General features: G+C 49.1%; 1 protein-coding gene across 1 annotated transcript; it reads right to left on the minus strand.

The window, feature by feature from the left end:
* Positions 1–27,363, minus strand: Slc24a1 (solute carrier family 24 member 1). The gene is given in 9 exon segments (XM_085689230.2): positions 1–2,426; positions 3,428–3,594; positions 4,410–4,499; positions 5,210–5,908; positions 9,220–9,311; positions 13,883–13,991; positions 15,136–15,189; positions 25,434–26,966; positions 26,968–27,363. Coding segments are annotated over 9 exon segments (3,273 nt in total). The 5' UTR covers positions 27,247–27,363; the 3' UTR covers positions 1–2,176.

Raw genomic sequence — 27,363 nt, forward strand, 5'->3', positions numbered from 1 at the left:
TCATTCTGATCAGTTTCAATAATGAAATGGTTTTATAGTTACAGAATATCTCACTCCACCACTCAGCCTGATGAGCATCAGATCTTTGGCTGTTGGCAAGGTGACATCCTTGAGGCAAATTGGAGCTGGCTGCTGACGACAGGTAGGAGCCCAGAATTTTGGCATTGGCTTCCATTCCACAGGATTGTTCTTTCCTGTTCAGCCATGGCCTGTGGCGGCTCCATCGAAAAGTAGCATCAGGAAGGAGAATAATTAGAAATATGAAACTTGAGGGACGGGGAGGAGTTGGTTCAGCAGGTGAACTGTTTGTACAGCAGACATAAGGACTGAGTTTGATCCCCACCACCCACTTAAAAGATGGCTAATTCCAGTCTGGGACTGAAGACAAATAAGGAGCCTGCCTAACCTAATCGGTGAAGTTCAGGCTTAGTGAGAGGGAGCCCATCTCAGTAAAGGGTAGAAAGTGATTGAGAATGACACCCAGTGTCAGCCTCCACGTTTACACGCATGTACACATACAAACACGTTCAGAGAGAGAGAATGGAATTTAAGCATATCATAGTCTTTATCAGTCTTTTCACTTGAGCTTTCTGACCAGTTGACCTAAAGATGGAGTGAGTCCATTCATGTTTGTAAAATATAATACAAGTGAACTCACAGTTTTCATTGAAATTTAATAAGTTATTTCCAAAAAACTGGGAATCTTGAGGAAGTACAACCCATCTTAAAAGATGAATACTTAAGTGCCTTCACCCTCCAGCACCAGAATGACCAATTGTTTCTACTTCATGTCTGTCCCGCAATCTTCTTGCATGTTACCACATCATTCCGATCTTTATGACTTAAGATGAATCTGCCATCATAATCTGTAGATGCTTATGCTCCTTGTACTCTGAAACCAATGATAAGAAAATTTTGTTTCTAGCATTCTCCGCAGTTTGGTGCTAATAAAAGCAACAACCAATGGTATTTAATATGCAAGCATATAAAATTTCATAGAAAATAATTTAACCATAACTTTTTTTCAGTGTCCTTTATGGCCTTAAAAATATATTCAGCCAGGTGTAGCAGCCATGCTTTTAATCCCAGCACTCAGGATGCAGGGGTAAGTAGATCTCTTTGAGTTCGAGGCCAGCCTAATCTGCATAGCAAGCAGTACTCTTCTTTCTCACTATGTCATCATTGTGCTAAGCATTTTTTAATTTCTCCTTTGTAAATTGTCTCAAGGTCCACTGATAAACTATACACAGGACTAGTCTTGCTCTGCAGTCCTGTCCAGGTTAGCATACAAGCATAGCACTGAGCCCTAGAGCTCTTATAAGTCTGATTGGGACTCTCTGCAAATATATCCCTTTGGCTCTTTAGGGACAGTTGTCAGTCCTGGGCAAGAAAATTCTGGGGGGGCAGCAGGGAAGCTGTGTCAAAATATCTAAGCCTTTGAAGTGACCATTGATGGAGACAAAACAAACATGGATTTCCCAGAAAGTACCAAATTTTAAATAGCCCTGAGTAGGTTTTTTTTTTCTCTTAAATTTCTGCCTCTAGATCAAGACAAATTATACACTTCATTTCTTAGGCTGTTTCCTGTTTTAAATTTCATTTTTCAGAAATGCATCAATAAAAGCTGATGACATAGGAAATACTGTGCATCTGTAGGGTATGGTGGTAATTTATTCCTGCCCTTCTATGGCCTAAGCTCCCTGTACTCATTATCTGAACTTATAACGGTTGCAGACCTGATGTGACTTCACATTTGCCCCAAGAGGAATAGCACATGGCAGCATGTGTTTGGGGCCGTAGCCAGGAGAACAAGCCTCCAACACCTACATCCTTGTGCCAGAGGCTCTTCAGGAGTGACCAGGGAATTGTGAGCCAGGGTGTCATCCCAGCCTTAACCCAGGTCTCATTTGGAAAGCCCTCTGGCGGCAGGGTTGTCCTGCTGATTCTGTGAGAGCTGCAGGCCTGGGTGGTAGGACTCTCCCTTCCAAGGAAGAGCTCATAATCCACCAGGAGCTGCAGGAGTTTGCAAAGAGAAGCCTCAGTCACGATGGCAGTCACTTCAGGGGGCCCAGGCTCTTCAGTTCACAGGTTCATCCTTTGACTGGTGTGGCAAGAGGGGCAGGAGCTTCTGGCATGGACTTCTGGTCTATGCCCATCGTGCGTATCTGTGACTGAGTCAGACAGATACAGGACAGGATATGATTCGATCTTCTAACATCACACTGATTACCAAGAAGACAAAGTAAAGAAGGAACATGGTGAAGCCCAGGATCTTGTTCATTCTCCATTTACACGAGGCGATTGAGAAGATGACAAACAGGAGCATGAGAAACAGCAGGACGATGGCACAGAACAGGCCATTGCTGCTGACGGGAACAGGCTGCAGTGTGTTGATGAGAGAGAAGAGGAGCCAAGGGACAGGCAAGCTGCAAAAGAAAGCCAGCGTGAACAGTGGCTGCTTGTAATACCCCCGGTGCTGGACTAGTGGGTTAAGGTTTTCCGAGTTCTTATTTCTCACACGCACAAGATGAAGTAAACAGAAATTATTAACCTCAGTTCACTGATGAGGAAATGCAGGTTAGGGAAACAATATTAGTTGCAAAAGGTTTAAGGCTTATTGCTGAGAGGCTAAGTTAAAACAAGTACTCCGAGCCGGGCGAGTTAGCACAGCACTGGGCACTGAGGCAGAATCTTCAGTTTGAGTCTAGCCTGGGCCAGTAAGATCCCATGTCAAAAAACAAAGAAACAAAACAAGTGTCCTGGGTCTGAGTCTCACATCCCCCCCCCCCCCGTAAGCTTAGTGATGTATATGGGACTAACCCTCATCAATATGTGACTAATTTTCCAGTTTTTATGATTAAGAACTTCCTCAGGATGCATTTTATTTAGTGATCAGATCTTTCTGATCCCCACACCACCCAAAGCCCCTCCCTAACATTCACATACACAAATTCCAAGCAAAATAACCAAATCTAAGACATGACCAGGGAAATGAAAGCAGCCCAGGTGCTCTGACAGCCCTCGGAGACCAGGACCAGGGAGGGAGCTGTTACACAGGAGGATGGGTAGTTCTTGTTTATACAAAAGGCTATTTGAAGCCTCTGAGCTAGCAGGAGCCCGAATATGAAGAAGAAGGATTGGCATGGCTCCTTCCAGCCCCTCCCTTCTTGACCTCCTTAAAGGGCACCATTTTACTGTATTTGGAGAGGGAACGAATGGACTTCACTTCTCAGTTCATTTAAGTTCCAATCAGTTACCGTTAAGGCTATGGTGAATGAAGGGAGGGTATGTCGTTGCTTCAAAAGGACAAACCACACAAATGCCCTTTTGTTGCATCTGTAATAAAGGAAGAAGAAAATCACCCAACAAAGCCAATGCAGTTTCCAGTTGTGCTGAATATGCCTTAGAAAGTAAGATCACCACTCACCCTACTGTTATATCAAATATGTTACTGCCCACTGAGCTTGACACAGCCATGTCTCCCAGGCCTTTCCGGGCAACAATCACACTGGTGATGAGGTCAGGAATTGAAGTGCCTGCTGCTAGGATCGTCAAACCCATAATCTCTTCCGAAATCCCAATGGTTTCACCAACCTGGGGAAACAACAACAGTGGTCAGGAGCCATGGCAACAGCAGGGGGGAAATCTGAGCGTTCACAGCACTGCCACACGCTGCTTGACAAGAAAGCACTTAGGCTCTGCCCAAGGGATGGGATGCCCTCTGCAAGACAGGGATGGGATGCGGATAGGTGAGACAGAGTCAGGCCCAGCTCCAGGCTCCGGGGAACCACACAGCTCTTCACTGAGGGTACTAAAAGTCTAATGACGCCAGCTCTGTCCTTCACTGTCATTCCGACAGACAACTCTACATGCCCCAGAGATCTGCCTCCCCAACAGTCTACTCGGTCAACACTTCTTTTCTGCGGCCATGCGACCCATGCAGTTCACTGGGAGCTAGCCAGGCTGCAGATAGCAGTTTGGGCAGTCTGTTTAGCTTAGAGCAAAGCTTTGCCATCACAGCTCTGTGATAAATGCTGTTCTGGGCAGAACACAAAATCTCTTGGTGCTCAGGCACCATGGTACAATGCTGGCAAGCAGACCAACTAAGTCAACTCAGAGGGAAGAGATTTTGTCAGTTTTGCGCGGGGGGGGGGGGGGTCAGGCCAGCCCTGTCCACTGGAATTTGGATGTGAAGGGCCTGCTATGCCATGATACAGCTGAATACCAGTTAAGATAGGAAAACCATACTTGGAAAACGATCGACGGACTAAATGTCTACTTTGAAGGTCTTTACAAACAGCGTGGGAACCACAGGCACACTGGATCTTGATAGTCCCAGACACTGGAATGCATCTTAAATGGCAAGCACTAGGACCTGCTGGTGGAAGAGTGAGCTACTGCCCACTCACCTGGTGAGCCCACCATACCATGAGGTATGAGAACATGGCTATCCAGATGATGGATCCCAGGAAGGTGAGGACAAAGAACTTCCTGGACTCCTGTTAGGGATGGAAAGGGAAGAGAAGTGAGTTGCGGAGCTCCTGTCTTTGGCCCCCTCTCTGAGGGAACTCCAGGGAACTCCAAATTGTGATGAGGTCTAGAGGATGGGTAATAATGAGGAAGATGGGGAGCAGTCTGGGTGAAGCTGTGGCCCTTTCCCAGAGAGCCCCTGGAGCCGACGGTAAGGAGATGTGGGGGAACCAGTCCTGTCTAGCAGACATTCAACAGAACCAGGCCAGAGAGAGCTATGGGCTTGTTCTAGAATCAGACCCAGCTGAGTACTTGAGTTTGCTTTCTGCACCTTTCCTATGCCCCATCCTTCTTTGGACTTTAGGTGGGGTGGATTAGAATTTCCCTACAGAGAGAGGAACGATATGGAAAAATAGCAATTACCTCCCTGGGTTTTCAGAATATCTCTGTGAACTATGGGTGGGTACAAGGCCATGGTTTCCAAACTAAGACCAGAATACCGAGATTAGAATCAAGGATGGACTGGTTCATACTGCTCATGGTGGCAGACATAAGGCACCCTGAGGTCTCCGGCTCCTGACTCAGAGTGTGGTACATGGTTCCCCACAAAGCTGCAGCCCCATCCCACATCCTCATGGGTAAAGTCTACCAAGCTAGGTTTCCCAGCCTTCTTCCCAGAACCTAAGACTCCTAGCCTCTTTCAGGATGGGCAGCCTGGGACACAGCTACGTACTCTCACCTGCCTCCGTACATCCGGCACTGTCAGCCACAGTGGGAACACGATGGGCAGGAGAAAGAGGTAAATTGCCTGCTTCTGCCTGGTCTTGGGCCACTCCAAGGACAGAGGCTCCTCATTTTCCTCCTCCTCCTCCTCCTCTTCTTCTTCCTCCTCTTCCTCATCCTCTTCATCATCTTCCTCTTCTCCACTGTCCCCTCCGTCACTTCCCCCTTCACCATCTGCATCTTTCTCACCTTGGGTGGTCTCACCTTGGGTGGTCTCACCTTGGGTGGTCTCACCTTGGGTGGTCTCACACCGATTTTCAGCATTTGCTTCTGCTTCACCTTCACCATCTTTTACCTCAGTGTTGTCTGCTTGGGTTTCACTTTGCCCTTTTTTTCGTTCTGCCTCTGTTTCCCCTTCATGTTCATTTTCATCTCTTTCTGTCTCAGTTTCTCCTTCCTGTTCAACAACTTTTTCTTCTGCCTCAGTTTCCCCTTCATGTTCATCTTCTTTTCCTTCTGCCTCAGTTTCCCCTTCATGCTCATCTTTTCCTTCTGCATCAGTTTCCCCTTCATGCTCATCTTCTTTTCCTTCTGCCTCAGCTTCCCCTTCATGCTCATCTTCTTTTCCTTCTGCCTTGGTTTCCCCTTCACCTGGTTGAGTTTCATTCTCTTCACCTGTCACAACTCCTGTGTGTTCAGCCTCAACCACATCTCCCTGCAATCCAAAGACAACAGGTTAATGTGTGATAAGAATCCTGCCTGATTTGCATCCCAGTGGCTCCCTGTCTTTGTTTTTGTTGTTGTCAGAGCATCTGAGCAGTTAGATATTCAGAGGAGAAAACTGGCACAAAGATGCGGCAAACTTCCCATCACCGCATCCCGACCCACTTGTATTTGGTCATCTCCAAGGCTGGAGCACTTGCCACCTACAGCAGCATCTGCCACCTTTAACAGCATTGGCTGCTTTAAAGTCACTATCTGTATCAAAGCCCCGCCACCACATAGTTTTACCCTCTGAAGACATATGGAACAAGCCTAAGCACTCTTCACAGGACAGCACCTTCATGAGTTGAAGGTTTCTGGGTTCTCCGGCATCGGGAGTACTATGGCATAGGGACTGCCACAGTTAGATGACCTTGTTCTAACTAGCCATACTGTGAGTGGGGCATCCAACACTGAGCACAGACCCTACACACACTGGAACAAGACTCCCTTGTCTTATGTACTGGGCTTCCTTCCACATCGACTAATATGACTGATATGCTTTGTCAGTCACAACACCTTGCTAAGTCTACTAAGCTCCCGAACTCTTATATCGCATGTAAGATGATGATAATTTACCTATCTATTGCACACTCTCACATGCCAGGCACAATAGTAAATGACTTCATGATAATAGCAGCTGCTGCATTTCATGGACCCACCAATAGATAGACCTGGGCCCATCTGACTACTGGTGACAAAGCTGGGGTAGGGAGGGATTAAGTTGCCCATGGTCCACAGTTTGTATGTGATGGTATTGGGATTTGAACAGATAGAGTTCAATTCTCAGTCTCTTAACCACTAACATTCTAGGACTGAAGGAGCCCCTGGCTTCCAAAATTGTTATCTTGGGGATCTTATTAGAAGTGCAGATTTCCTGTCTCTACATTTATCAGCTGACTTAGAACCTCTGAGATGAAAGCAATCATCCATAGTTCACATGCTCATTGTTCTAGTATATTCATCTGCAGAGCTTTGACTGTCTCTACACAGAAAGCCACTAGTTCTGATGGTCCCCAATTAGATCTGAAACTAAGGGTAGCATTGCAGTCTGTCCCCTGGAGCAAGAGCCCCTATGGTTAAGGAGTAAGTATGGCACTTGTAACAAATGTCATAAGAACTCCAAAGGACATCCGGTGATTCTCAAACTCTGCTGCACATGGAAATCACCTGGGACAGGGTCTCCCTGTGCAGTCCTGGGTGGCATGGGACTCACTATGAAGACCGAGGTGACCTTGAACTCACAGAGATCTGCTTGCTTTTGCCTCCTGAGTGCTGGGATTAAATGCATGCTTCGCCATGCCTGGCCTGACTGGAGACTTCTTAAGCCAGGATTCTGGAGGACCTGCCCTGGGGATGTTGACTCAATGGGTAGGCAAGGAACAACTTTTTAAAGTTTTCCCATTTTATTCTAATATGCAACCAGAGTTGAGGGTCAATGAAGAAGCAAAGTTACTATCTGTGGATGCCTGGGCTTTGAATTAGGAATGACGAATGAAAATATTTCTCTAAAATCATCCCTGCCTCCCTCCTCTGGCCCCATCACAGGAGCAAGCTCCCTGGAGGTAGCAGTTCATTTAAGTAACTAGATATGAGACAACCAGCTATACCACCTTCCCTGGCTCCCAAAATTGTTACCTTGGGGATCTTATTAGAAATGCATGCCTAGACCAGACAGTGGTGGCACATGTCTTCAATCCCAGAACTTGGGAAGCAGAGGCAAGTGGGTCTTTGAGTTCAAGGTCAACCTGGTGTACAGAGTGAGTTCCAGGACAGACAGGGTTACACAGAAGAAAAAGGAAAGGAAAGAAGGAAAGAAGTAGGAAGGGAGGGAGGGAGGGAGGGAAGGAAGGAAGGAAGGAAAGAAGGAAGGAGGGGAAGAAGGAGGGAAGGAAGGAAGGAGGGAGGGAGGGAGGGAGGGAGGGAAGGAAGGAAGGAAGGAAGGAAGGAAGGAAGGAAGGAAGGAAGGAAGGAAGGAAGGCAGGCAGGCAGGCCTGCCTGATAATCCAGGTGAGCAGCAGCTCCCTTCTGTGTTGCACTGAAGGCACCTCATCTCTCCCAGGGCCATGGTTGCCTGGCTGTGTACTAGATCCCTGACCTGTGACTTAAGCTAAACAGATTCTAAGACTAGGATCTGGTGACTGGTTGGTCCCTGTGGACTGGAAGGCTGGGCTGGTAGTTTAGGGTTGAAGTCAGTCATAGAGTCTGCAGACAGTGGAAGCAGGGAGGAAGGGCAGCAAATGGAGGCCTTCTCGGGCCTCAACCCAGCTTCTTATGAGGTTCAGCTTCATTTCCTGGACTGAGGCTCCAGACGCCTCTACATCCTCTTGTTCATTTTTGACATGAGCTGGCCATAATGGGCCTGCTCAGTGCGCACATCCTGGAAAGGGACAGACACCTTAGAGACTGAGTCTCAAAATTGCTGAATTGTGGGTATACATAAAGTGTGCTTCTGGACGCTAAATAGAAAAGGCAGGATTGGTACGTGCACCTAAACGTCTGTTTACTGCCAGTCACTCAACCTGTATTGAGCGCAGCATGTGCCAGGCAGGATGGTTCCCTCAGGTGGAGGTAGAAATGACTCGGGCTTGGGTCCTGTCCTCAGGAACCTGCTAGCCGGTCGGGGAACTAGAAGAGGCTCGGAAAACAAGGAGGCAGTTGCGGAAGCCCCATGTCAGGTTCAGAGTGCCCTGGGGCATTTGGATTCAGGGAAGCCTTGTTGGCAAGGGAGCTTTTTACCCACACCAGGCTAGATAAGGCTATCTGGGGATGGAGGGCGAGGGACTATGGGGAGCTGGTAGAAAAGTGTGGAGACAAATTCCACTTGGTCTGAGAATAGTGGAAGAAGAGGCCTCAAGGCAAACAGGCAGGAACAGCAGCAATGAAGGACCTTGGGTCATGCCAAGGCCTCTTACCCAGAAGTCCTCTGACTGAACTTCAAGCCACTGGTGATCTGGCACAACCTGGACTTAGTTTCTGGTTGCTTTGCTGACACACTAGCAATTCCTTATGCTCTTTTAGCATGTAGTCGTGCATACACATCCGTATGTGTGTATACATATATACACATATATAAAATATGATATATATGTGTACATATATATAATCTCATGCTCAGGTGAAAGTGTGAGCATTTTCAAATGATTTCAGAGAAGGTTCACCCCACAGGGATAAACCTGATTGGATTTCAGGCCTTCAAGTAGGAAGTATTTTGGCCAGAAAACCCTTCCTTAGCCTCTGAAATTCCTCCAGCTGGGTGCCTACCTGGCCTCCTGGATCCTCCTCCTGATCTCCCTTGGCGTCTGGAGCAGGGGCTGGAGTAACCTTGACCGCAGGGAGCTCGGCTGGCTCCTCCTCTTAAAGGACAAACACGGGTTAGGTCAGAGCTGAGCAGGTTCTGAGAGACAGGGGGAGAAACTACAGGGCATTGGCAGGAGGGGCTAAGGAGGCTTGTCTGGAAACTAGGAATGGTCCTTTCTCTGTCCTCTGAATAGGCGAAGGACAAGATGGCATCTGGGAAGCGTTCCCCTGTGCTTGCAGGCATTTCCTAGAATTGTGGCCAGGGATTCTGGAACTACTCCGGTAAATGGAGCAGGGAGGGCTGGTCCTTTGAAAGGGATCCCACTGAGTTCAAAGGCAAGGGCTCAGAGGCCATGGATCAGAATGACAGAGAGCTGGGTCTTGGAAAAAATCTGAAATGCTCATGTTAGCTACAGGCTAAGGACCTCTTGGCTGGGTGGCTTGCGGCAGTTCACTTGATCTCTCTGAACCTTGGTTTCCTTGGCTATGGAATAGAAAGAATGGCTGCTGTTTGGCCCCCTCTATGGGCTGCTGAGTCAGGTAAACCTGGTGTGCAGAGCCCATGAGCAGTTGCTGTCCTACTTCCTTGGTCCTAGCTGCCAACAGATGCTAGGCCTCTGTCACCGGGCTCCATGTCACCTTCCCTCAGTAGGGTCACTCATTCCGAATCACTCACAGCAACAATGTCCTTGTATAGAAGTCACAGGAAGAAGGAACACAGTCTCACTTGGAATGAGGTTTAGGAAATAAGATGAGGGAGCTGAGTGTTCCCCTGGCCTTTCCCTGCCTGCCCCACCTGCAGAGAGCAAGGAGGAAGCTACTGGGAGCCGGAGGCAGGAAAGTATCACTGAAGGAAGGGCCTGAGAGACACTGACTGACATGGGCCTCAGTGTCTGCTCTACCCAGGCTGTGACAGGAGGTGGGGCAGGAGAAACCTGGCCTGCGGCCAGCGTGCCATCCTCTCACCGTTGGGACTGCTCTCTGCTTTGGTCTGGGGGTGGGCTTTGGCCTCCTGATTCAAACTCTCCTGCTTTTCCTTGGAGGGGCGGGCTGTGAAGGAGAAAGGAAGACATCTTATCTGGAGCTTCAGTGGCCAGTCAGGGCCCTGCACTGCCCAGCGGTACAGGGCAGGGAAGACTGGCCTAGGCCTGTGGTGTGTGTCTGAGCTCTCAAGGCCTACCTACCCCTAATGCCCCATTTGCAAACTGGGCTAAGTCCCATCATCACTAACCAGCTATTGCTCCTCCTGTTTTCTCTCTGATAAACATATGGCTGAATTGGGAACCAACCTGCAGGATGTATTTCCTTCATGGACTCAAGCGATGGCTCATTTGAGGCATCTGACCCAAACTTAGTAGGATCCCTGTCAGGATCAGTCAGTGATGTCCGTGATGGGCAAGGAGTGGAGAAATGGTGGCAGAGAGGCTGCTTGGCTGCTCATGGACTAGACGATCTGTAAGGTCCCTTGCAGCTTACCCCTCACGGGCCTCCTAGAAGCCAGCACAGCACATTCTTTGCAGGCTGCTCTAGGGGTCCCATGAGCCTCCCTTTACTGCAGAAGCAGCAGGGGAGCAAGCTTCGGTCATACCCTTTTGAGCCCAGAAATCAAGCTTCCAAGTGGGTGTCACGTTTTTATTGGCATAGATTTTACTGGAAACCTCTAGAGTGACAGGCACAGAATAGCTGCCCTGATTTCCAGGAAAGAAAAGGACAGGGAGGCCCCCTCTCCTGCCAGGCTTCATGCAATGGACTTCACATGATCACATGAGTAACTTTGACATAGAGAAGGGATGGACTGAGAAGCAGGAGCTTAAGAGCCCCCCCCCCGGCAGCTATGTGGCTTGAGGGAGGGGTAGGGCAGGCAAGACAGTGGTGGACAAATGGGCACATAGAGTAATGGCCACATGGTTTCTGTCCTGAATGCAGGCTAGCTCTCTCCATGAACACTGAGTTACTTGGGAAGCCTGTTTGTGCTCTGAAAATGGCAGCACCATGATACACCCAGAGCGCCAACTTGAGTCTCGAGACAAGAGTACTTGAGCACCGCAGCGCTTCCCCCACCATCAGGCACACACCCTGGAGCCTGAGGACCTGGGTGTGATTCCCCCACCATCAGGCACACACACAGGAACCTGAGGACCTGGGTGTGGATCTTCGCTTGACCAGGTGCACTATAGTGATGGCCCAGCTGGCTGATCTCTTAGCCTATCCATCCCTCAGACACTTCACCTGAAAAGCCTTCCAGAGTTGTAGCTGTAGCTGGCCGATGAATTTATGCATGACTGTATTTAAGACAGCCCCTAGATGTCACTGTGTTACTTTTGGGCTGTCACGATGATGATGGTGAACTGGTAGCAGTAGTGATCCGCCACTTTCCACCCAGGCAACAACAGTTCTGTGGTGAAAATGCCCAACGTTCCCGAGGGTTTGAGTTGGAAAGAGACCCTGAAGATCATCTAATGGGGAGGGAGTGCATGCAGACTGCAAGGATGCTAAGAAGGTATGGGGCTGGGAAGCAGGATGGAATGAAGCCTCTGCCTGGACCCAGGATAGGCATCTTCTCCTTCCTCCTGTGCCCTAAACCCTCGGAGTCATTCAGCTGCTGCTGACTTGGCTGTAAATGCCCTTTGCAGGATCACTGCTATGGTCCTTCTGGTCCTCGAGGTGTCCTGGCACGCAGCTGATCTTCCTGGAGTGTTCAGGACTTCAGAACAACCCTGTCTCCTCAATCCAGAATGCCCAGGGCCCTCTAGCCACTAATCAAGAGCTATAGCACCCTGATGAACAGAGAATTACACTATCAAAGAAGGGCATCCCGGGATCCCCATCCTGGCACCGGCACATCAGCTGACTGCTGGCTGGAGGAACCCACAACCCTCATCACTCGTCCCTGTCTCTCCTTTCCCTGGTCACTGTAGAATGTCTTGTCCATTGCTGCTCACACACACACCTGACTGGGAGCAGAAGAGAATTGTGGGGCTCAAGGGAGAGAAACACCACCCTGGGGAGGTGAGAGTTCAGAGAAAGGGGAACATCTCCTGTGGACAAAGCTGGATCTTAGAAACTCCATTTGGTGAAAACATCTGGATAGCCATCTGGAAGCTGCCAGGGAAGCAAACATCTGGGATGACTTTTGAACAAAGGCCTGGGAGGACCTAACCCCTCCTGGGTGAATGCGCTGGCAAACTCTCAGACTCCAGCTCTGAGCAGCCTTGCATACCAGGACACATCTGCAATTATTCATCTCAAGGGTCACCCCTGCCTTACCACACCCACATCCCTATACCAGGTCTCCCCTGCCACTGTTCCCTGGAGTGCCCTCTCCCCACCCAGCATGGCTGGATCATCTCCTTAGTGCCAATCTCCTGTGACCTCAGCCTGGCCTGAACACCACATAATCCTGTTAGGACAAGTAGGCCAGCTGGCAGTTGGCCACAGAGGAGGCCGGGTCTGGGATCCCCACAGTCCATTCAGGAGAAGTTCTTTGTTTTTAGGGCTTGGCGGGAGTCCGCGGTTCTGCTAGGAACGGTTAGGCATGACTTAGAGCCCTTTGGGAAGTCAGGCCAGGTCCACCCCAGACGTCAGACCTGAGGCTGTTCCGGTCTGCCCACTCCTCAGGTGTGCTGTTCACATGGGGTAGCTTCTTCCACGTCGGGAAGGCTCGCTGCCTTGCCCTTGACACTGCTTTTCCCAAAACAGCATACTTTTAAACACATAGTGCCCATATTATGTCTGAAGGAGTAGGTCAGGGCCTATGACAGTCTGAGATTCTAAAATGTGCCCCTTAACCAGAAAGGCCCAGTCAGGGGTCTCCCTGGGGCTATTCTTTTGTGCCATATTTCAGGCTCTCCTGACTAATTGCATGCCTTGACTTTGCCCAAAACTAGATTTCTCCTGGTGGGCATCCTGCTTGGACTCAGTTCTGCACCGGAGACCCAGAAAAGGGGGTTTCACAGGGAAGTGGTGAGTTCCTGAGAGGCAGGCCGTAAGGGGTAAGAGACACGTGGGGTTGTGCTCAGGGAAGAGAGGGGAGACGGGACTTGGAGAGGTGGACAGTGGGACCTCCACTGCTGTCACTGTTTGTCAAGTTCAACTTCAGCACCTTAAACACTACATTCTGCTCCCCAGAAGTGCCTTCAGCATCTCCTAGGGTGTCCCTTAGGACTCCTGGCTGGCAGGGGAGACAAGCTTCCTAGGAGTCCAGAGCTGACTACGAAGCCAAGAGAAATGCCATGGGCTGTGGAGGAAGTGTCCCCAGAAGCATCCCTGGCCAGTCAACCTGTGGGACATTGGATCTGACCCAGCACAGATCCACATAAGCCATATGACATTTGTGTCCTGGCTGTGGATAAGGCCTTTCACTTTACGGGCAGGGACACCAGAGCAGGGATACAACGGAGTATTTCTTGAGGACCCCAGTGACCATGTTCCATGTGGCTCTGTCTTGGTGCGCCCAGGTCTAACTTCTTCCTTGTCTTCCAGACTGTCTAGCTGTCACTGCCCACCCCCTCTTCCGACAGTTCCATCCTCCCATCCCAGCCGACTGTCACTAGCATTTGTAGGGCCCAGATTCTCTCCAGTAGCAGGAGGAAAAGCAGACCAGCAGGTGGGAGGAGGCCTTGCTTACCTTCCCCCAGGGGGTCCAGGCTGTGGAGCATGAGGTGGTAGATGGTGCTGCGGATGACGCTGTTGTGGAGTGAGGCCGAGCTGCTCCCTCGGGTCAGCACGGACGGGAGCTGAGCAAGGGGAGAGCCACAGAGCCTCAGTGGTGCCCTGCCCAGGTCCGGGGAGGAGCTGCAGGACGGCCTCCTGGCCAATCTGCCTCCTTCCAGCAGAGACCAGAGAGAAGGTGCCCCTCGCCTCTCGCCCCTGCTTCCTTCACCTCCAACTCCCTCGCATCCTCCCTTTGATTCCTCCAGGGCCAGCTCCTTCTGCAGTTTAAGAGTCCCACAGACTCCACAGGAAACAGGTCATGGGGATCAGTAGTACTTTGTTATCGGAAGGTTTGCCCCTCACTGCAAGCAACCTTTCTAGAAATACACCCTCATCCGCATCCACACAGGCAGGCTGTTGCGCCAGGCACAGCTCTCTACAGTCCACACATTGCGCCTGACTCTGTTGTCATTGTCCCATGCCCAAGGATAAGCAATGCCGGGAGCCCCATCAACAGGAAAAAAGGAAGCACGCAGGGAGGTGGCATGTCCAAGGTTACGCCAAGGAGCGAGTCAAACTAGCCCCCTAGGGCTACTGACTGTGAGCCCACTTTGGCTTTACACTCTGGTGCTCAGAGACCTCCAGAGGCACCGAAGTACCCACACCTGTTCTGCACACAGATGTGACACACACGTGCTCATAGCAACACAAAAAAATACCCTAAGATTACCACTGAAGACACCCACCTGTTCAGCCTCCCCCATCCCGTTCCGGCTGAACTCTTGCGCCACCTAGTGGCCGTGGCCATTACAGTAGACTTGGAGAATTTCTTAGAAACGGAGAAGGTTCAGTCCCTCAAGTACCACCCACCACCACCTGCCCCGCTTTCTATCAAAGTTCCCGGTAACTCCTTTCACGCGGCGCCTTAGGTTCGTCTTTCAGAAACCTTGGGCCCTGCCCCCTCAAGAGCTTTCCCCTAGTTCCTTAGATCTGGATATGATAAAGCCACCAGTAATTGAACTTTTATCAACCAACGTCGGGACTGGAAAGTATGACTTGAATTTCTCTAGTCCAAACTGCGTCTTAAGGACATAGGGCCTAAGGTTACACAGCAGGCTCGGGACAGAGTGAGCTGTGATTTAAAGCCACAATTCCCAAGCTAGCACCATATGGATGCCTTCACCACACAGCCTGCAACTCTCCACTGGGGAAGCTTCATACACCCACCTTTAGCTTCTTGCTATCCTGTGACTCGTTCTCCTCAATGGCACCGTCACTGGGCTGCAAAGGAGAGCAAAGATCAAGAGATGAATGCAGATGCCATGGAGAGACCCCGCTTCTTTGGTCCCACCTGCCCATCTCTCTGGGGTAGCGCTGGGGAAACCCAGAAACACTAATCCGTCTTCAGAAAATGTCTCAACATTCCTGCCACCTTTTGGCTCAGATGTGTCACCTGCCTGGAAAGGGCATCCCAGGCTCCTCCTGCTGGTCCTGCTTTGGCTGTTCACTCCTCATGCTTCAGGTCTCCATTTAAATGTCACCTCCCTCTGTGCATCTCTTATAGGTGCCTATTCTTTTCTGTCCTAGCATTTCCCCCAACTTCTTTGCATGTGAGCAGACGCGGTAAAGATGCAGTACATTTATTAAGTAAGTGGATAGATTCACCCGTTTGCGCCCTTTCCCTATGCCAAAGACGCCTTCTCTACACCTCCCTGCTAACCTGAATCTTTGGTTACTCCCCAGAAAATTCAGGGTGGATTCTTCTAGAAAGCTTTCTCCATGGTCCCTTTAGCTCCAACCCACCCTCACTCCTTTTAGCCTTAAAAGTTGAACAGCAACAGCGCATCTCGTGATTCTAAAATCTTGCTTTGGGGTCAGATGAGTACTTATGTCTTAGGGAAGCTGTGGGGGCTCCTGCTGAGAAGTGAGACTACCCTGCACACCCAAGATGAAGAAGCATGAAGCCCATTAGACCCACTTTCTTTGCATTCGTCGTCTTGAAATGCCATTTGAATGATAATGAATTGTCTATTCAACTAGAGTCCAGTAATTTATCTATTTTTAGAGATGGATACACTATCTAGCCCAGGTGTGCCTAGAATTCACTATACAGCCCAGGCTGGCCTTGAATTTGTGGTGATTCTCCTACTTTAACCTCCTTTACAGAGTGCTTGATAGAAGTAAACAACCATCCACTAGATTCTATGTTTGTTTGTTGTTTGTTTTTACCACGCAGGGAACATGTGATGTAGTTGTCTCTGGTCCCCTGACCTGTGGCTCTCAACAAAGGTAAAAAAGGTGCATAGATAATCCCAAGTGGCCTCTGGTACTATCTTTAGGCACCAAGGTTATTAACAGTTGCCCCAGTGACTATCTTTCCATCCTTCTGCTTTCCTCACTGGCCACGAAGGCCCACCCATAAACAGAACAGCTTCATCCTCTGTTCTGTTCTGAAAATATAGAAAATACCACCTGACCACAGGCCACCCACTCTTATTCTGAGCACATGCTATTATAAGGGACTGTGCTGGTGGTTATAGAGAAAAAAGATATTTAGGACACAGAGTCTGTGTCCCGAAAAGATTGGAGAGATATCTCACAGATGGAAGGCAAAGGCAGAGATGGTGCTGCTGGTGAGGTGGGCCAGGAAGGCTTTCTCCAGGGGCTAGGATGTGAGGGCTTTTGGAAGGTGGGGAGGGCTTGAGTGTCTAGACACTCTGGATGCTTACTGTTGAAGAACGGCCATGAAAATGAGTGACAGAAAGCTGAAACATCCAAGCTGGGTGTGAAGGGGGAGCTGCGGGTTTTAACAAGGTCCCTAACTATGCACGCCACACCCGTTAACGGATTGAGAGAAAAGAGACTTCACACAGCACTTCACGGTCCTACCTGCCTCACAGTTCATCATATCCAACTTTCTCCCATTGAATCTTCTAGAGGCAAAGATGTGGGAGCCTGCTACTTTGGGGACTCTCCCGCAAGAGCCAAGGAGCTGACCTTTGCCCCGTGGTGCATAGCTCTAATGTTGTTCTGTGGCTCAGACTTATTTAGGCTAAAACACCTCTCTGTGTTCATGGGCAGCCTCTTCGCATGCACTTCCAGCTCGGAGCCTTTTGCAGGGGAGTGCATGGTCTTGCTTTCTAGCCCTGGCCTGCCTTGAATGCTGAGGTTACACACTTGCACAACTCTCAGCTATTTTCTTCCTTTAAATTACCATGCTTTGTTTACTATTGCTGTTTTGTGTGGGGATTCAAACACATGCTTGTCAAGGGGGAGTCACATGCGAGAGGGTAAGTGTGTGCATGTGCATGTGTGTGTATGTGTGTATATGTGTTTGTGTAAGTTTGTGGAGATGGTTCTCTTCCCACTTTTTGTGGGTTCCAGGAATCAAACTCAGATCAACAGACTTTCATGTCAACCTTTTTTTTTAATTTAAATTTTAATTAAAATTTGTTTAATATGAATGAGGGCTTTGCCTAAATCTGTGTATCTGTGCCATGTGCATGCCTGGTGCTCCAGAGGCTAGAAAAGGGACCCCTGGTACTGGAATTGGATCCCCTGGAACTGGCTGGAGTTACAAACAATTGTGAGCCTATTTCTCCCTCCGCCTCACTACCCACACCAGGGAACCAGCAGACCAGGTCTTAGGCAGCTCAGTTTGGCCTCCACACTCCTGCCTCCAGACCCAGAAAGTCCTTGAGTCTGGATCCGTTCCTCTTCAGGTGTATTCTTCACCCCGGAGCACAGTGAGTTTCTAAGCACATCACACTATGTTCCTCCTCAATGTTCTAGAAGCCTCGCTGTCCCGTGGAGAAAGAGCTGAATTCCTCTGTACCGGTCTCCTGACTGTCCATAGTGCAGTACTACAAACAACTTTTTGGGGGGCTTGTTTTGTTTGTCTTTTGATGCAGGCTTTCACTGTGTAGCCTTGGCTGTCCTGGAACTTGCTCTGTAGACCAGGCCGGCCTTGAACTCAGAAATCCACCTGCCTTGGCCTCCCTGTGCTGAAATTAAAGGTGTACCCAATCACTTTGATTCATTCTTTGAGACAGGGTCTCCTTATGCATCCCTGGCTGGCCTGGAACTCCCAGAGATCTGTCTGCTCTACGTTCCACATGCTGGGATAAAAGACATGCGCCACTACACCCAACCTGTGACTTTCCTCAGTGCTTCTCACAGCCAAATTTTGTTGCTGCTGCTGCAATGCAGATCAAACTCAGGGATCAAATATGTCAGACAAGCGGTCTGCTGAGGGCAGAGATGGAAGTCCAGTCCTCTGAAAGCACCATTTCAACAAACTGTCGCGGAATGGTCCTCACACTGTGTGAAGAAGATGTCACTGTGATTGATTCAATAAAGAACTGAATGGCCAAAGGTTAGGCAGGAAGAAGTTAGGTGGGACCTCCAGAGACAGAGAGGACTCTGAGGAGAAGAAAGGTGGAGTCCCCAGACATACTTGTGGCGGTAATGAGAGATAGGGTAATGAGCCACACAATAAAATATAGATAAAAATAATTGGGTTAATTTATGTTGGAACAAGCCTAAGCTAAGGCTGGGATTTTAACAAGTAATAAGAAGTCTCTGTGTTCTTATTTAGGAGCTAGAAAAAAACTCAAAGAAAACTCCAACAGGTAATAAACATAAAGAAGTTGGAGTAGTTTTGTGTTCTTTTTAGAATACTAAGTGCTTGATGTGTATCACATGCTTCTTCTTTTACACGTCTTCAAATGCTCACGCTGCTGAAGTCGTGGCTACACTCTGTCCAACACAGCTGCAGTCTCTTTCCTCACGGACAGCTCTGTTCCTCTGTCCTCAACACAGGATGACAAGACCTTTCTGTTTCCGGGCAGACTCCTGCATCCCGCTCTCCCAGGCCTTTCCCGACCCCTTGCAATCCGAATCCCTCCCCACTTGCCTACATCTTTCCACACAATGCCATAATTTTGACTTCCCCACCCCAGAGAACTTTCTGTACATCTGATGAAGCTTGGGCTATGGGACCTCTCTCCCTTTACACACCTAATTTCGTGCACGTGGTTTTATGTCCTCCTTAATGAGTATCAGGTACCACAAAGCTGGACCAACTCCAGTTTCTCCATTGAGCTCCAGGAGAGCTGGGACTATGTCTCATTTGTCGCTGTATCACAGACCTGACAGGCATCACACCAAGACAGGCCATGAATATGACAGGACCCTTAGGGCCTTTGTCATTCACAGAGCTTTGATCCTCCTGTGTACAACCATCTCCTGGGCAGTAAGGGAAGCTCCCAGACTCACCACTCCAGAGTAGAGCTCCTGAGTTCCCTGAACCAATTTTCCCTCCAGGCTTCTCTTTCTTTGCATCTGGCACCACCATTCACTCTGCACCTATGCCAAAACGATCAGCACCATCCCTGACTCTGACCCCCTGCCTCCTCATCACCAAGCTCAGACAATAGCTTCTCCAGAACATCTGCCACAGACGACTGTACATATGTGGGCCCGTGTAATGCAGCTTCCCTCGCCTTGGTGCCCTCAGTGGTGGTTCAAAGCTAGCTGATGGAAAGTTTCAGAAACAAACACATAGTAACTTCTAAATTGCATGGTGTTCTGAGCTTGATTTGTTCTCAGGCTGCCCCTGGCCATCCTGCCTAGAACATGAATCATCTCTGTGTTCAGTGTATCCATGCTGTATATGCTACCCACCCATTAGTCATTTAGTAGTTATCTTAGTGATCAGAGTGTCCTCATTATACAGTGTTTGTATTCAAATAACCCTTATCTTATTTAATAATGGCTCAAATGTACAAATATAATGATGCTGGAAATTTAGCTGTGCCAAAGAAAAGAGCTATAAAGTAAATGTTATGAATTTTAGATTTGTCCAGTGGGGATCATGACATTGCATCTCCAGTGGATAATCTGAGACTACTGTATGCATGTGCATGCATGTGTAAACCCACATACACAGACAACTGGGGGCTCCAAACAGCTCCTAATCAGACACGTTGCTACTCCTACTCCCAGTACTGTGCACCTATAGTTCATTTTCTACACAGAAATTTTGGAGTGACCTTCCAAAAACAGAGCTCTGTTTATCCCTTATTGCATCTCAAATGAGACCCAAACTCAGTATCCATTTCCCAGGCTCCCTATCCTCCCCAGCGATGCTCTGGTCCATTCTCCCTGCCTTGTCCACTAACTACAATGATGTGTCGGGTCCTTCCAGGCCGGGGCCTTTGCAAGTGCTATTCCTTCCTCCAGGGATGCTTGCCCAGTTCTATACTGCAGCTCACTCTTTAGATTTCTCTTCCCAAAGCCTCCCTGCTCCTCCTCAGCAAGGGCCCCCACTACACTGTCACCATGCAGCTCCCTCACGGTGCTCCTCACTCTGAAATGCTCTTACTAACTTGTCGCTCTCATTTACTGTCCATGTACCCATGCCTCCTCACTGAACAGTTAGGTGCTGGGTTTATTTTCCAATTAGTTCAGGTGGCAGAGCATCTAAAATGCATGCTATTCTTTGTAGAGCACCGTAAATATTAATTTGATATTTAATCCCATGAAGTTCCACAGGAGAGCCTATTACTGTGCTGCATGAATGCCTGTAACACCTCAGCTCCAGGCACACACATATCTGTGGCAACAGGCCGTGGGACTGGGCTCGTGCACATGTCTATGCTGCGCTGTTAATATCTGCGTCTTGTGGTTTGGCTTGCCAGCTGCTGCCACAGGCCGGTAGGAGGACTTAAAAAGCTTCATCCAGTTACATGAGGAAGGGCACATGCTAGGCTAGCACTCTACCACAAAGCTGCAGCCCCGGGCCAGGGGAAAATGATTCAAAGACTGAGGATTCTGCGGGGAGTAGTGTTGGAGGCCAAGGTGATCTATAGGAAAGAGAAAGAGGAGAGAGAGAAACAGACAGACAGAGACAGAGACCCCTGACATCTCTTCCTGACAACTGGAAGGAAGTCAGCGACCAGCGTGGGACCCACAGAAGAGGGAAGGCCAAGATAGCTGTTTCTTGTCCGTAGCCTCCGCAGCAAGCAGCTGGCTGTACAGGCTGCTTATGTGAGCCTTCAAACTAAATATCAACCCTGACAAGAAACGGGAAGACAAGCTCTGCAGGTAGGTAGGCCTGCTTTGCCTGTGTGGAGTCTCGCTGGTTGAGTAAAAAAAAAAAAAAAAAAAAAAAAAAAAATCCTGCTGGGGAGAAAATAGACCACAGTGTATTTAGGGCCAAGCGCCAGACTTTTCCCCAGAACCTCACATCCTGAGGAATTCTTTGGCGCAGAGTGTAGAGATGGGGTTTTCATAAGGACTCATATCACTACATCCCTGTTTGCTATTGGCACCCCATAGGGCTGCTCTTCTGTCCATGACTGGTCCTTCTGGCTAAGTGTCTCGGTCCACATGTGATGAGTGCTCCATCATCCTTGGATGCCAGTGAGTTCTCTGATAAATTTTGGCTCTCTGTGACTATACATAGACAAAGAAGTCCAGAGATTTGTCATCTGGGGCCACAAACAATCCACAAAGAGCTTCAATACTCAGTATAAAGTTTCAAGGAGAGCTAAGCGAGATTGTTGATAGCCATGCAAGCATTTACCATTGCCTTACTGGGGTCATAAAAGGCTCCTCACCAGCTGATGTGAATCTGACAGTGTTGTCTTAGTTGTTCTTAGCTTTAAAAATGTTCATTTAGCATTGGAAGAGACACTCTAAAATACTGGACAAGCTGCTGAGATGGCTCAGAGGCCTGATGACCGGAGGTCTGTTCCCTAGGACCCACATGATACTCCTCGGACCTCCACACGTGTGCTGTGGCATGTGGAAGCATGTCACAGATGCAATAAATAGATGTAAGTATTTAAAAACTAAAGGTGTGTTTGTTTTTGTGTGTGTGTGTGAGTGAGTGTGTGTGTGTGGCCAATATTAATTTTTTTCTAGAAACAGTCTTAAATGCATTTTTATTAGAATCACAGCCCACAAGAAGCTCCTTCATTCTGACTTGAGATACTCCAGACAGAATATAACATTCATAAAATGAAAAGATCGCCCAGCTCAGACACCTGGCTGCACAGGTTAGATGAATTGAATGTTCAGGGCCTTCTCGTGGGAGAGGAAAACCACATGGCCACTTCCACTTATTCACTGCAGCTGTGTGGCGCTTTACTTTCTAGCTACAGGGACAGCATAGAACTGTGACCAGGGTGTGTAGCTTGCAAAGCAGGAGGTTTTGACTGCCTGGCCTTAGCAGAAAGAGTGTGCCAGTGCCTGAGCTCCCTCACCCCAATCACAGTGGCTGAAGGCCTACATGAACCGCAACATGATTTGTGGCTCTAGCACAGGATTCTCTTCCTTGAAGATAACTTTATTTCTCACATAATAAATGGCTTGTAGAATTGCCTTGACTTGCTCACAGAGCAGGGGATGGTTAACAGGGCACCCAAGTTAAAACCCAAATATACTGATTCACCATCATCACTAAGTATCACTGACCAGCTGCGTGACTTTGGGCCGGTTAAGTGCCCACTCTGTGGCCCTCTCTCCTCATATGTAAGATACGGTTTACAGTCTAGTTTTTAACATTAAATAAGAAACTGTTGCCAGGCAGTGGTGGCGCACGCCTTTAATCCCAGCACTTGGGAGGCAGAAGCAGGTGGGTCTCTGTGAATTTAAGACCAGCTTGGTCTACACAGCGAATTCCAGGACAGCCAGGGCTACACAGAAAAATCCTGTATTTAAAAAAAATCAAAAAAGAAAGAGAGAAAAAAATTGTTGAGACACTTGTATATGGAATAGATCCCTCACAAACATGGATCCCCTTCCTGGCTCCTACCTTTCAGTAAAATGGAGTCCCTGAACTGTTGGCATTCCTGAAGAAACTGAGCCAGTCCTTACAGACTAAGACTCTAGGCTCAGACTTTGAGATATAGATCGCTTCCCCGCTCAGTGACTATGATGAAGCTGATATTGCTGTCACTCAGAGGAAGGAAGAGGACCTTTTTATTCCCCACTGTGTTTCTCTCCTTTCCTGACTCTGACTTCCCAAGATGCTCTGGCCTAGAGGATTTCACCTCACAAGCTCTGTTCCTTGACTCCCAGCCTGCCTTGCTCCAATTCTCTCTTACTCCCCCTATTCCAGAGCCATGGCTGGTTAAGGAATTCCTGTCTCTCTGACCCCTGCCTTCTCCATCGATGTTTAACTAAGGGACCCATTGATCCAGGAGAGCCACAGTCCTGTGAGGAGTGATAGGTGAAGGGGAAGTTGTTTTCAAAACATTTCCTAGGCGAGCGAAATTCCTTTGCAGAACAGGCGCAGACTTAACATTGCACCACGGAAATTGAAAACCAGCGTGGTTTGCTAGAGCAAAGACTGAGTCTGCACAGAACTGCTTCGTGGACTCAAGGCCAGGGTTGTCTTTCTGCTGTCAGTGAAACACAGCACAACTTACCTCCCTCTGATCAGATCATAGGTCTTGGCCAGCTAAATCCAGACACAAAGGAGGGCAGCTCATTCTCTCTATAGCTAAAAGTCACCCCAGAATGGAACTCTAAATCTGTGTGTGTGTGTGTGTGTGTGTGTGTGTGTGTGTGTGTGTGTGTGTGTGTGTATCCTAAAAACCATTTTTAAACAGCTCTGGTTCTTTTGTTATTTGTTCTTACATGGTGGACAGTATTCAAAGCAAATCCCAGAGTATGCATTGGATTCACCTTCAAATATAGTTAGTAATTCAACCTTTCTCTAATAATACTGTCAATTGAAATCCTACTGAATTGGCTTCAGTACAGAGTAAGAAGCAGTTGAAACCAGCCCCTGCCTCCTGGCTGACAAAGAACTGCTCCTATTGGTCTTGAGCAGACTCTAAAGTTGGACAAATTCTCTTAAAATCATGGGGTTTGCCTCGCTTGCTTAGCAAGCTTTGCTTTGATGGCCTTGCTTGTGCAGCAGAGATTTCAGAATGGATTGAGGCTCAATGGAAGCAGAATTACTATAAAGAACCAGGAGGTGAGTTGGAGGGGCTTAGAACGCTGCTGCCCTGATACAGACCAGGGATTTTCTCAGAGAAGCGAGGCTCCAGGATGCATCCTGTCCTAGGAGGTCCCTGCTTCCTAGGCTTAAACTATGCAGCAAGGAGTCACCCTCTCTCTAAGCCTACGGCTTTAGAGCAGCAGCCTGGCAGGAAATTGTGACGATTAGGGAGTCAGAGGGCTGCGTCTCTCCAGTTCTGACCCCAGTGGGCCATGTGACCCAAAGCAGCATTTCCCCCTCTCTGTGCCCTGAGTAAACAAACAGTAAATGGTTGACCAGATCAGACGAATAACCACTGTGCTGAGTCTTGCCAGAATTGAACTCATTTGGACTCAGACATCATAAAAGTCGGAGTCGGACAGCGCCTTTTGGTGATGAACTGGACTGTACTTTCCCCTAGAGACTGGGGAAGGTTGAGAAGAGGCCTGTCCAGGTCACACCATTAATTTAAAAGGAGCATTGGTTAGAACTCAGGGGGTCTGATTCTTGTTTCCATTCTCTGACTAGAACACTGTGCTAGTTCAAAAATTCTAAAGGAAGCAATTTAATCTCTTGCCTCCTGTTGCTGAGGCTGGTAGACATCCTGCCCACTCATCAAAACTGCTCGGGATTAAGTAGCTAAATCCTATGCTCTTTGCACGCAAAATTCTGCTCCCACCAACAGTCTCTCTGAGACCAGAGAGACAGGCTGTGAGCCAATCTGTACCTAAACTCAGCCTCCAGGAATAGGGAAGAAAGAGGTCCCCTTTGGGATTTGTTTTCAGAGATGACCTCCCCAAGATGATGTTGTCTTTCAAGTCATTGAATTATCCAGTGAATTTAAGCAGGAAAGTCCCTCACAGGGGCAGAAAAGCTGTAGGATCAGCACGTCTGGTGTCAGGACTCTAGTAGACACAGGGCGTGTCTGGTGTCAGGACTCTAGTGGACATAAAGTGAGAGCTATGCCTGAGGGCTGGCTTGTCAGTGGGTGGAGCTATCCTCATATCCAACGTTAAGGCGAAGTGGGGGAATCTCCCTCCCCAGACTCCACTAAGCTACTCTCTTCTCCCAGCCCAACCTGTGAACAAACACTGGGACACGATGGTGCTGCCTAAACCCTGAACTCTGTGTGCACGGATGAGATCATCATTTCCCCCGCCTGCTATCCCAGTGTCTTTTCTTTCTCCGAAGCTGACTCAAACGGCATGCCCACACATCCGAGCAGGCCAATCTGGGCTCAGACCCTGAGTCCTCTGCCTGCTGTGTGACCCCGGATGACAACTTTAACTTTTCTTCCTGCTTCAGTTCTTTTCTGAAAATAAGGATCACAATCACAACCAGTGTCTCGGATGACTGGGGAAGAGTCACCGCCACACTGGCTAACTGCAAGGTTTAGGCTGTGAACAAACCAACAGCCAGGGAAGCAGAGCAGCTGCCTCTTGCAGTCTTGCTCTTTCTACTCTGCGGCCCTTATTTCCCCTGCCCTTTCATACCAAGAGGCCCGGGGAGAGCTGGAGCCAGACTGCCTTACCTTGTTGAGGTTCCCCAGGGCCATGACCTTGGCTACTGGCCTCCTGCTGAGCTGCTCTTTCACCCAAAGCTCAATCTGCTTGTTCCACTTCATGGTGAACACATAGAGAGCATAGGCCAGCAGCAGCAGCAGGCTCTCCCACCAGGCAATGAGGCTATCCAGGAAGAAGAGGATGAGCATGGACAAGTCAAGGATGTAGAAGGAGACATCACGGAACAAGGGCCACCAGGTGAGATTGAGGATCTCCCTGGAGAAAAGGGCGCAGGTGCCGATGACAAAAAGGATGTTGAACACAGCAGAGCCCACAATGGTACCGATACCCACATTGCTGTGGGAGATAAAGACACCAATGAGAGACGTGAAGAGCTCAGGGGCAGAGCCTCCGGCGGCCATGAACGTTGCCCCAGCCACATCCTCAGAGATCTGCAGCTTGTCTGTGATGACTCCCAGGGCTGGGACAAAGTACTCATCGCACACAATGGCCAAGGCTACAAACACGTAGATCATGCCGAAGATGTGCAGGGTCACCCAGCCCTGTCTCCGATCCTCCACACTGAACAGGTCCGGGGGGTACTCAGCCTTGGGGTGGAGGTTTGGCCAGTCAGGGGGTAAAGCTGAGGGACTGGAACTGGTCGCCTCTGGGAAGAGGATGTTTGTCGTGCTCAGAGATGAGGTCGTGGGTCCTGCTGGGGCCGGCTCCACAACCACACAGCGGTGGACCTGTGTGGTCAGGGTTGCCTTGACTCTGGGAGTTACGGGGGCCCTGCGTCCTGTGGAAGGTCTCTTTGCCAGCTCCCTGTTGGTGGCTGAGGCAATTCTAAAGGTTGACACACTGGTTCTGGACGAGGGATAACTAATGCTCCAGGCAGCAGTAGATGCTTCTGTGGTTGATGGGGTACTACCCATCCTGGCGCTTATTGGCCCTTGCTCCTCAGAGGTAGCTGGGGCGTGCTGTGGGACTGCTCCCTGGGGACTGAGAAAGCTGTTTTGTTCCTCTCTTCTAGGGATTCCCAAGTTGTTCTCTGTCACCAAACTTGGAGAAGTCAAGAGGCTTGTTCCTACTTCATGTGTTAAGGAAGTCGGGGTGTTCAGAACCCCTCTCTTGAGAGAAACTGCAGTGTTTTCTTTCATTGTTCTCTTGGGCAGTCTGGTCTCCCACAGCCTATAGGTTGCCATGGTTTTGCTGTCTTTCTCTGTTGCTGTGGGGGTGGTAGCAGATGGTGCTCTGGCTGGGGATGGGGTAGACTTCCTTCCCTTTTCCCTGGGGTGTGTTGGGATGGAGTTTCTCCTTTCTCCCCTGGGTATTAGAGCATAGCTTTTTATTCTCTCTCTGCCTGACGTTGAGATGAAGTGGTCTGATGCTCTGCTAGGTGTGGGTGGAGTATTTTCCTTTCTTCTTTCTGTGCCAGCTCCTGTAGGGCTATAATTATTCTTTGGTGATGCTGGGGTGATTTTGGTTGTTCTGGGTGGGTTAGGGGTATCTTCCATTGTTATGCTAGGTGTTGTTCCATCCCTGATCACTGTATTTTGGGGGTACTAGCATCTCACCGTCTACTTCAGAGCTAGCCTCCGGAGGGTCACTGCCCACCACTGTCATCTCATCCCTAGGGAGATCCCTGCTGGCCAATTTAATAGGCTGCTGGGCAGAGACTTTCGTCCACATTGAGAGAGGGTTCTGGGGTCTCCTCAGGTGCTGATAGGTGGAACCAATGATCAACATTCCCAGGAGGAAAAGGAGGCGATTCCACTGAAGCCTCTTTGGTCGTCGGAATAACCGCCTCTCCTGTGTCCCCAGTCTGATCAGTTTCCCCATGATGGTCAGCTATGTCTGCTTACAATTGGCCTCTCGTTCTGTCCAGAGAGAGGCCGAGGCTGCTCTGGGATCCGTGTTGGTAATCAGAAAAGAATTTCTCCATGAAACCCAGCCAGG

Source organism: Myodes glareolus, chromosome 4 (assembly GCF_982192425.1).
Source record: "Myodes glareolus chromosome 4, mMyoGla1.1, whole genome shotgun sequence".
NCBI lineage: Eukaryota > Metazoa > Chordata > Mammalia > Rodentia > Cricetidae > Myodes > Myodes glareolus.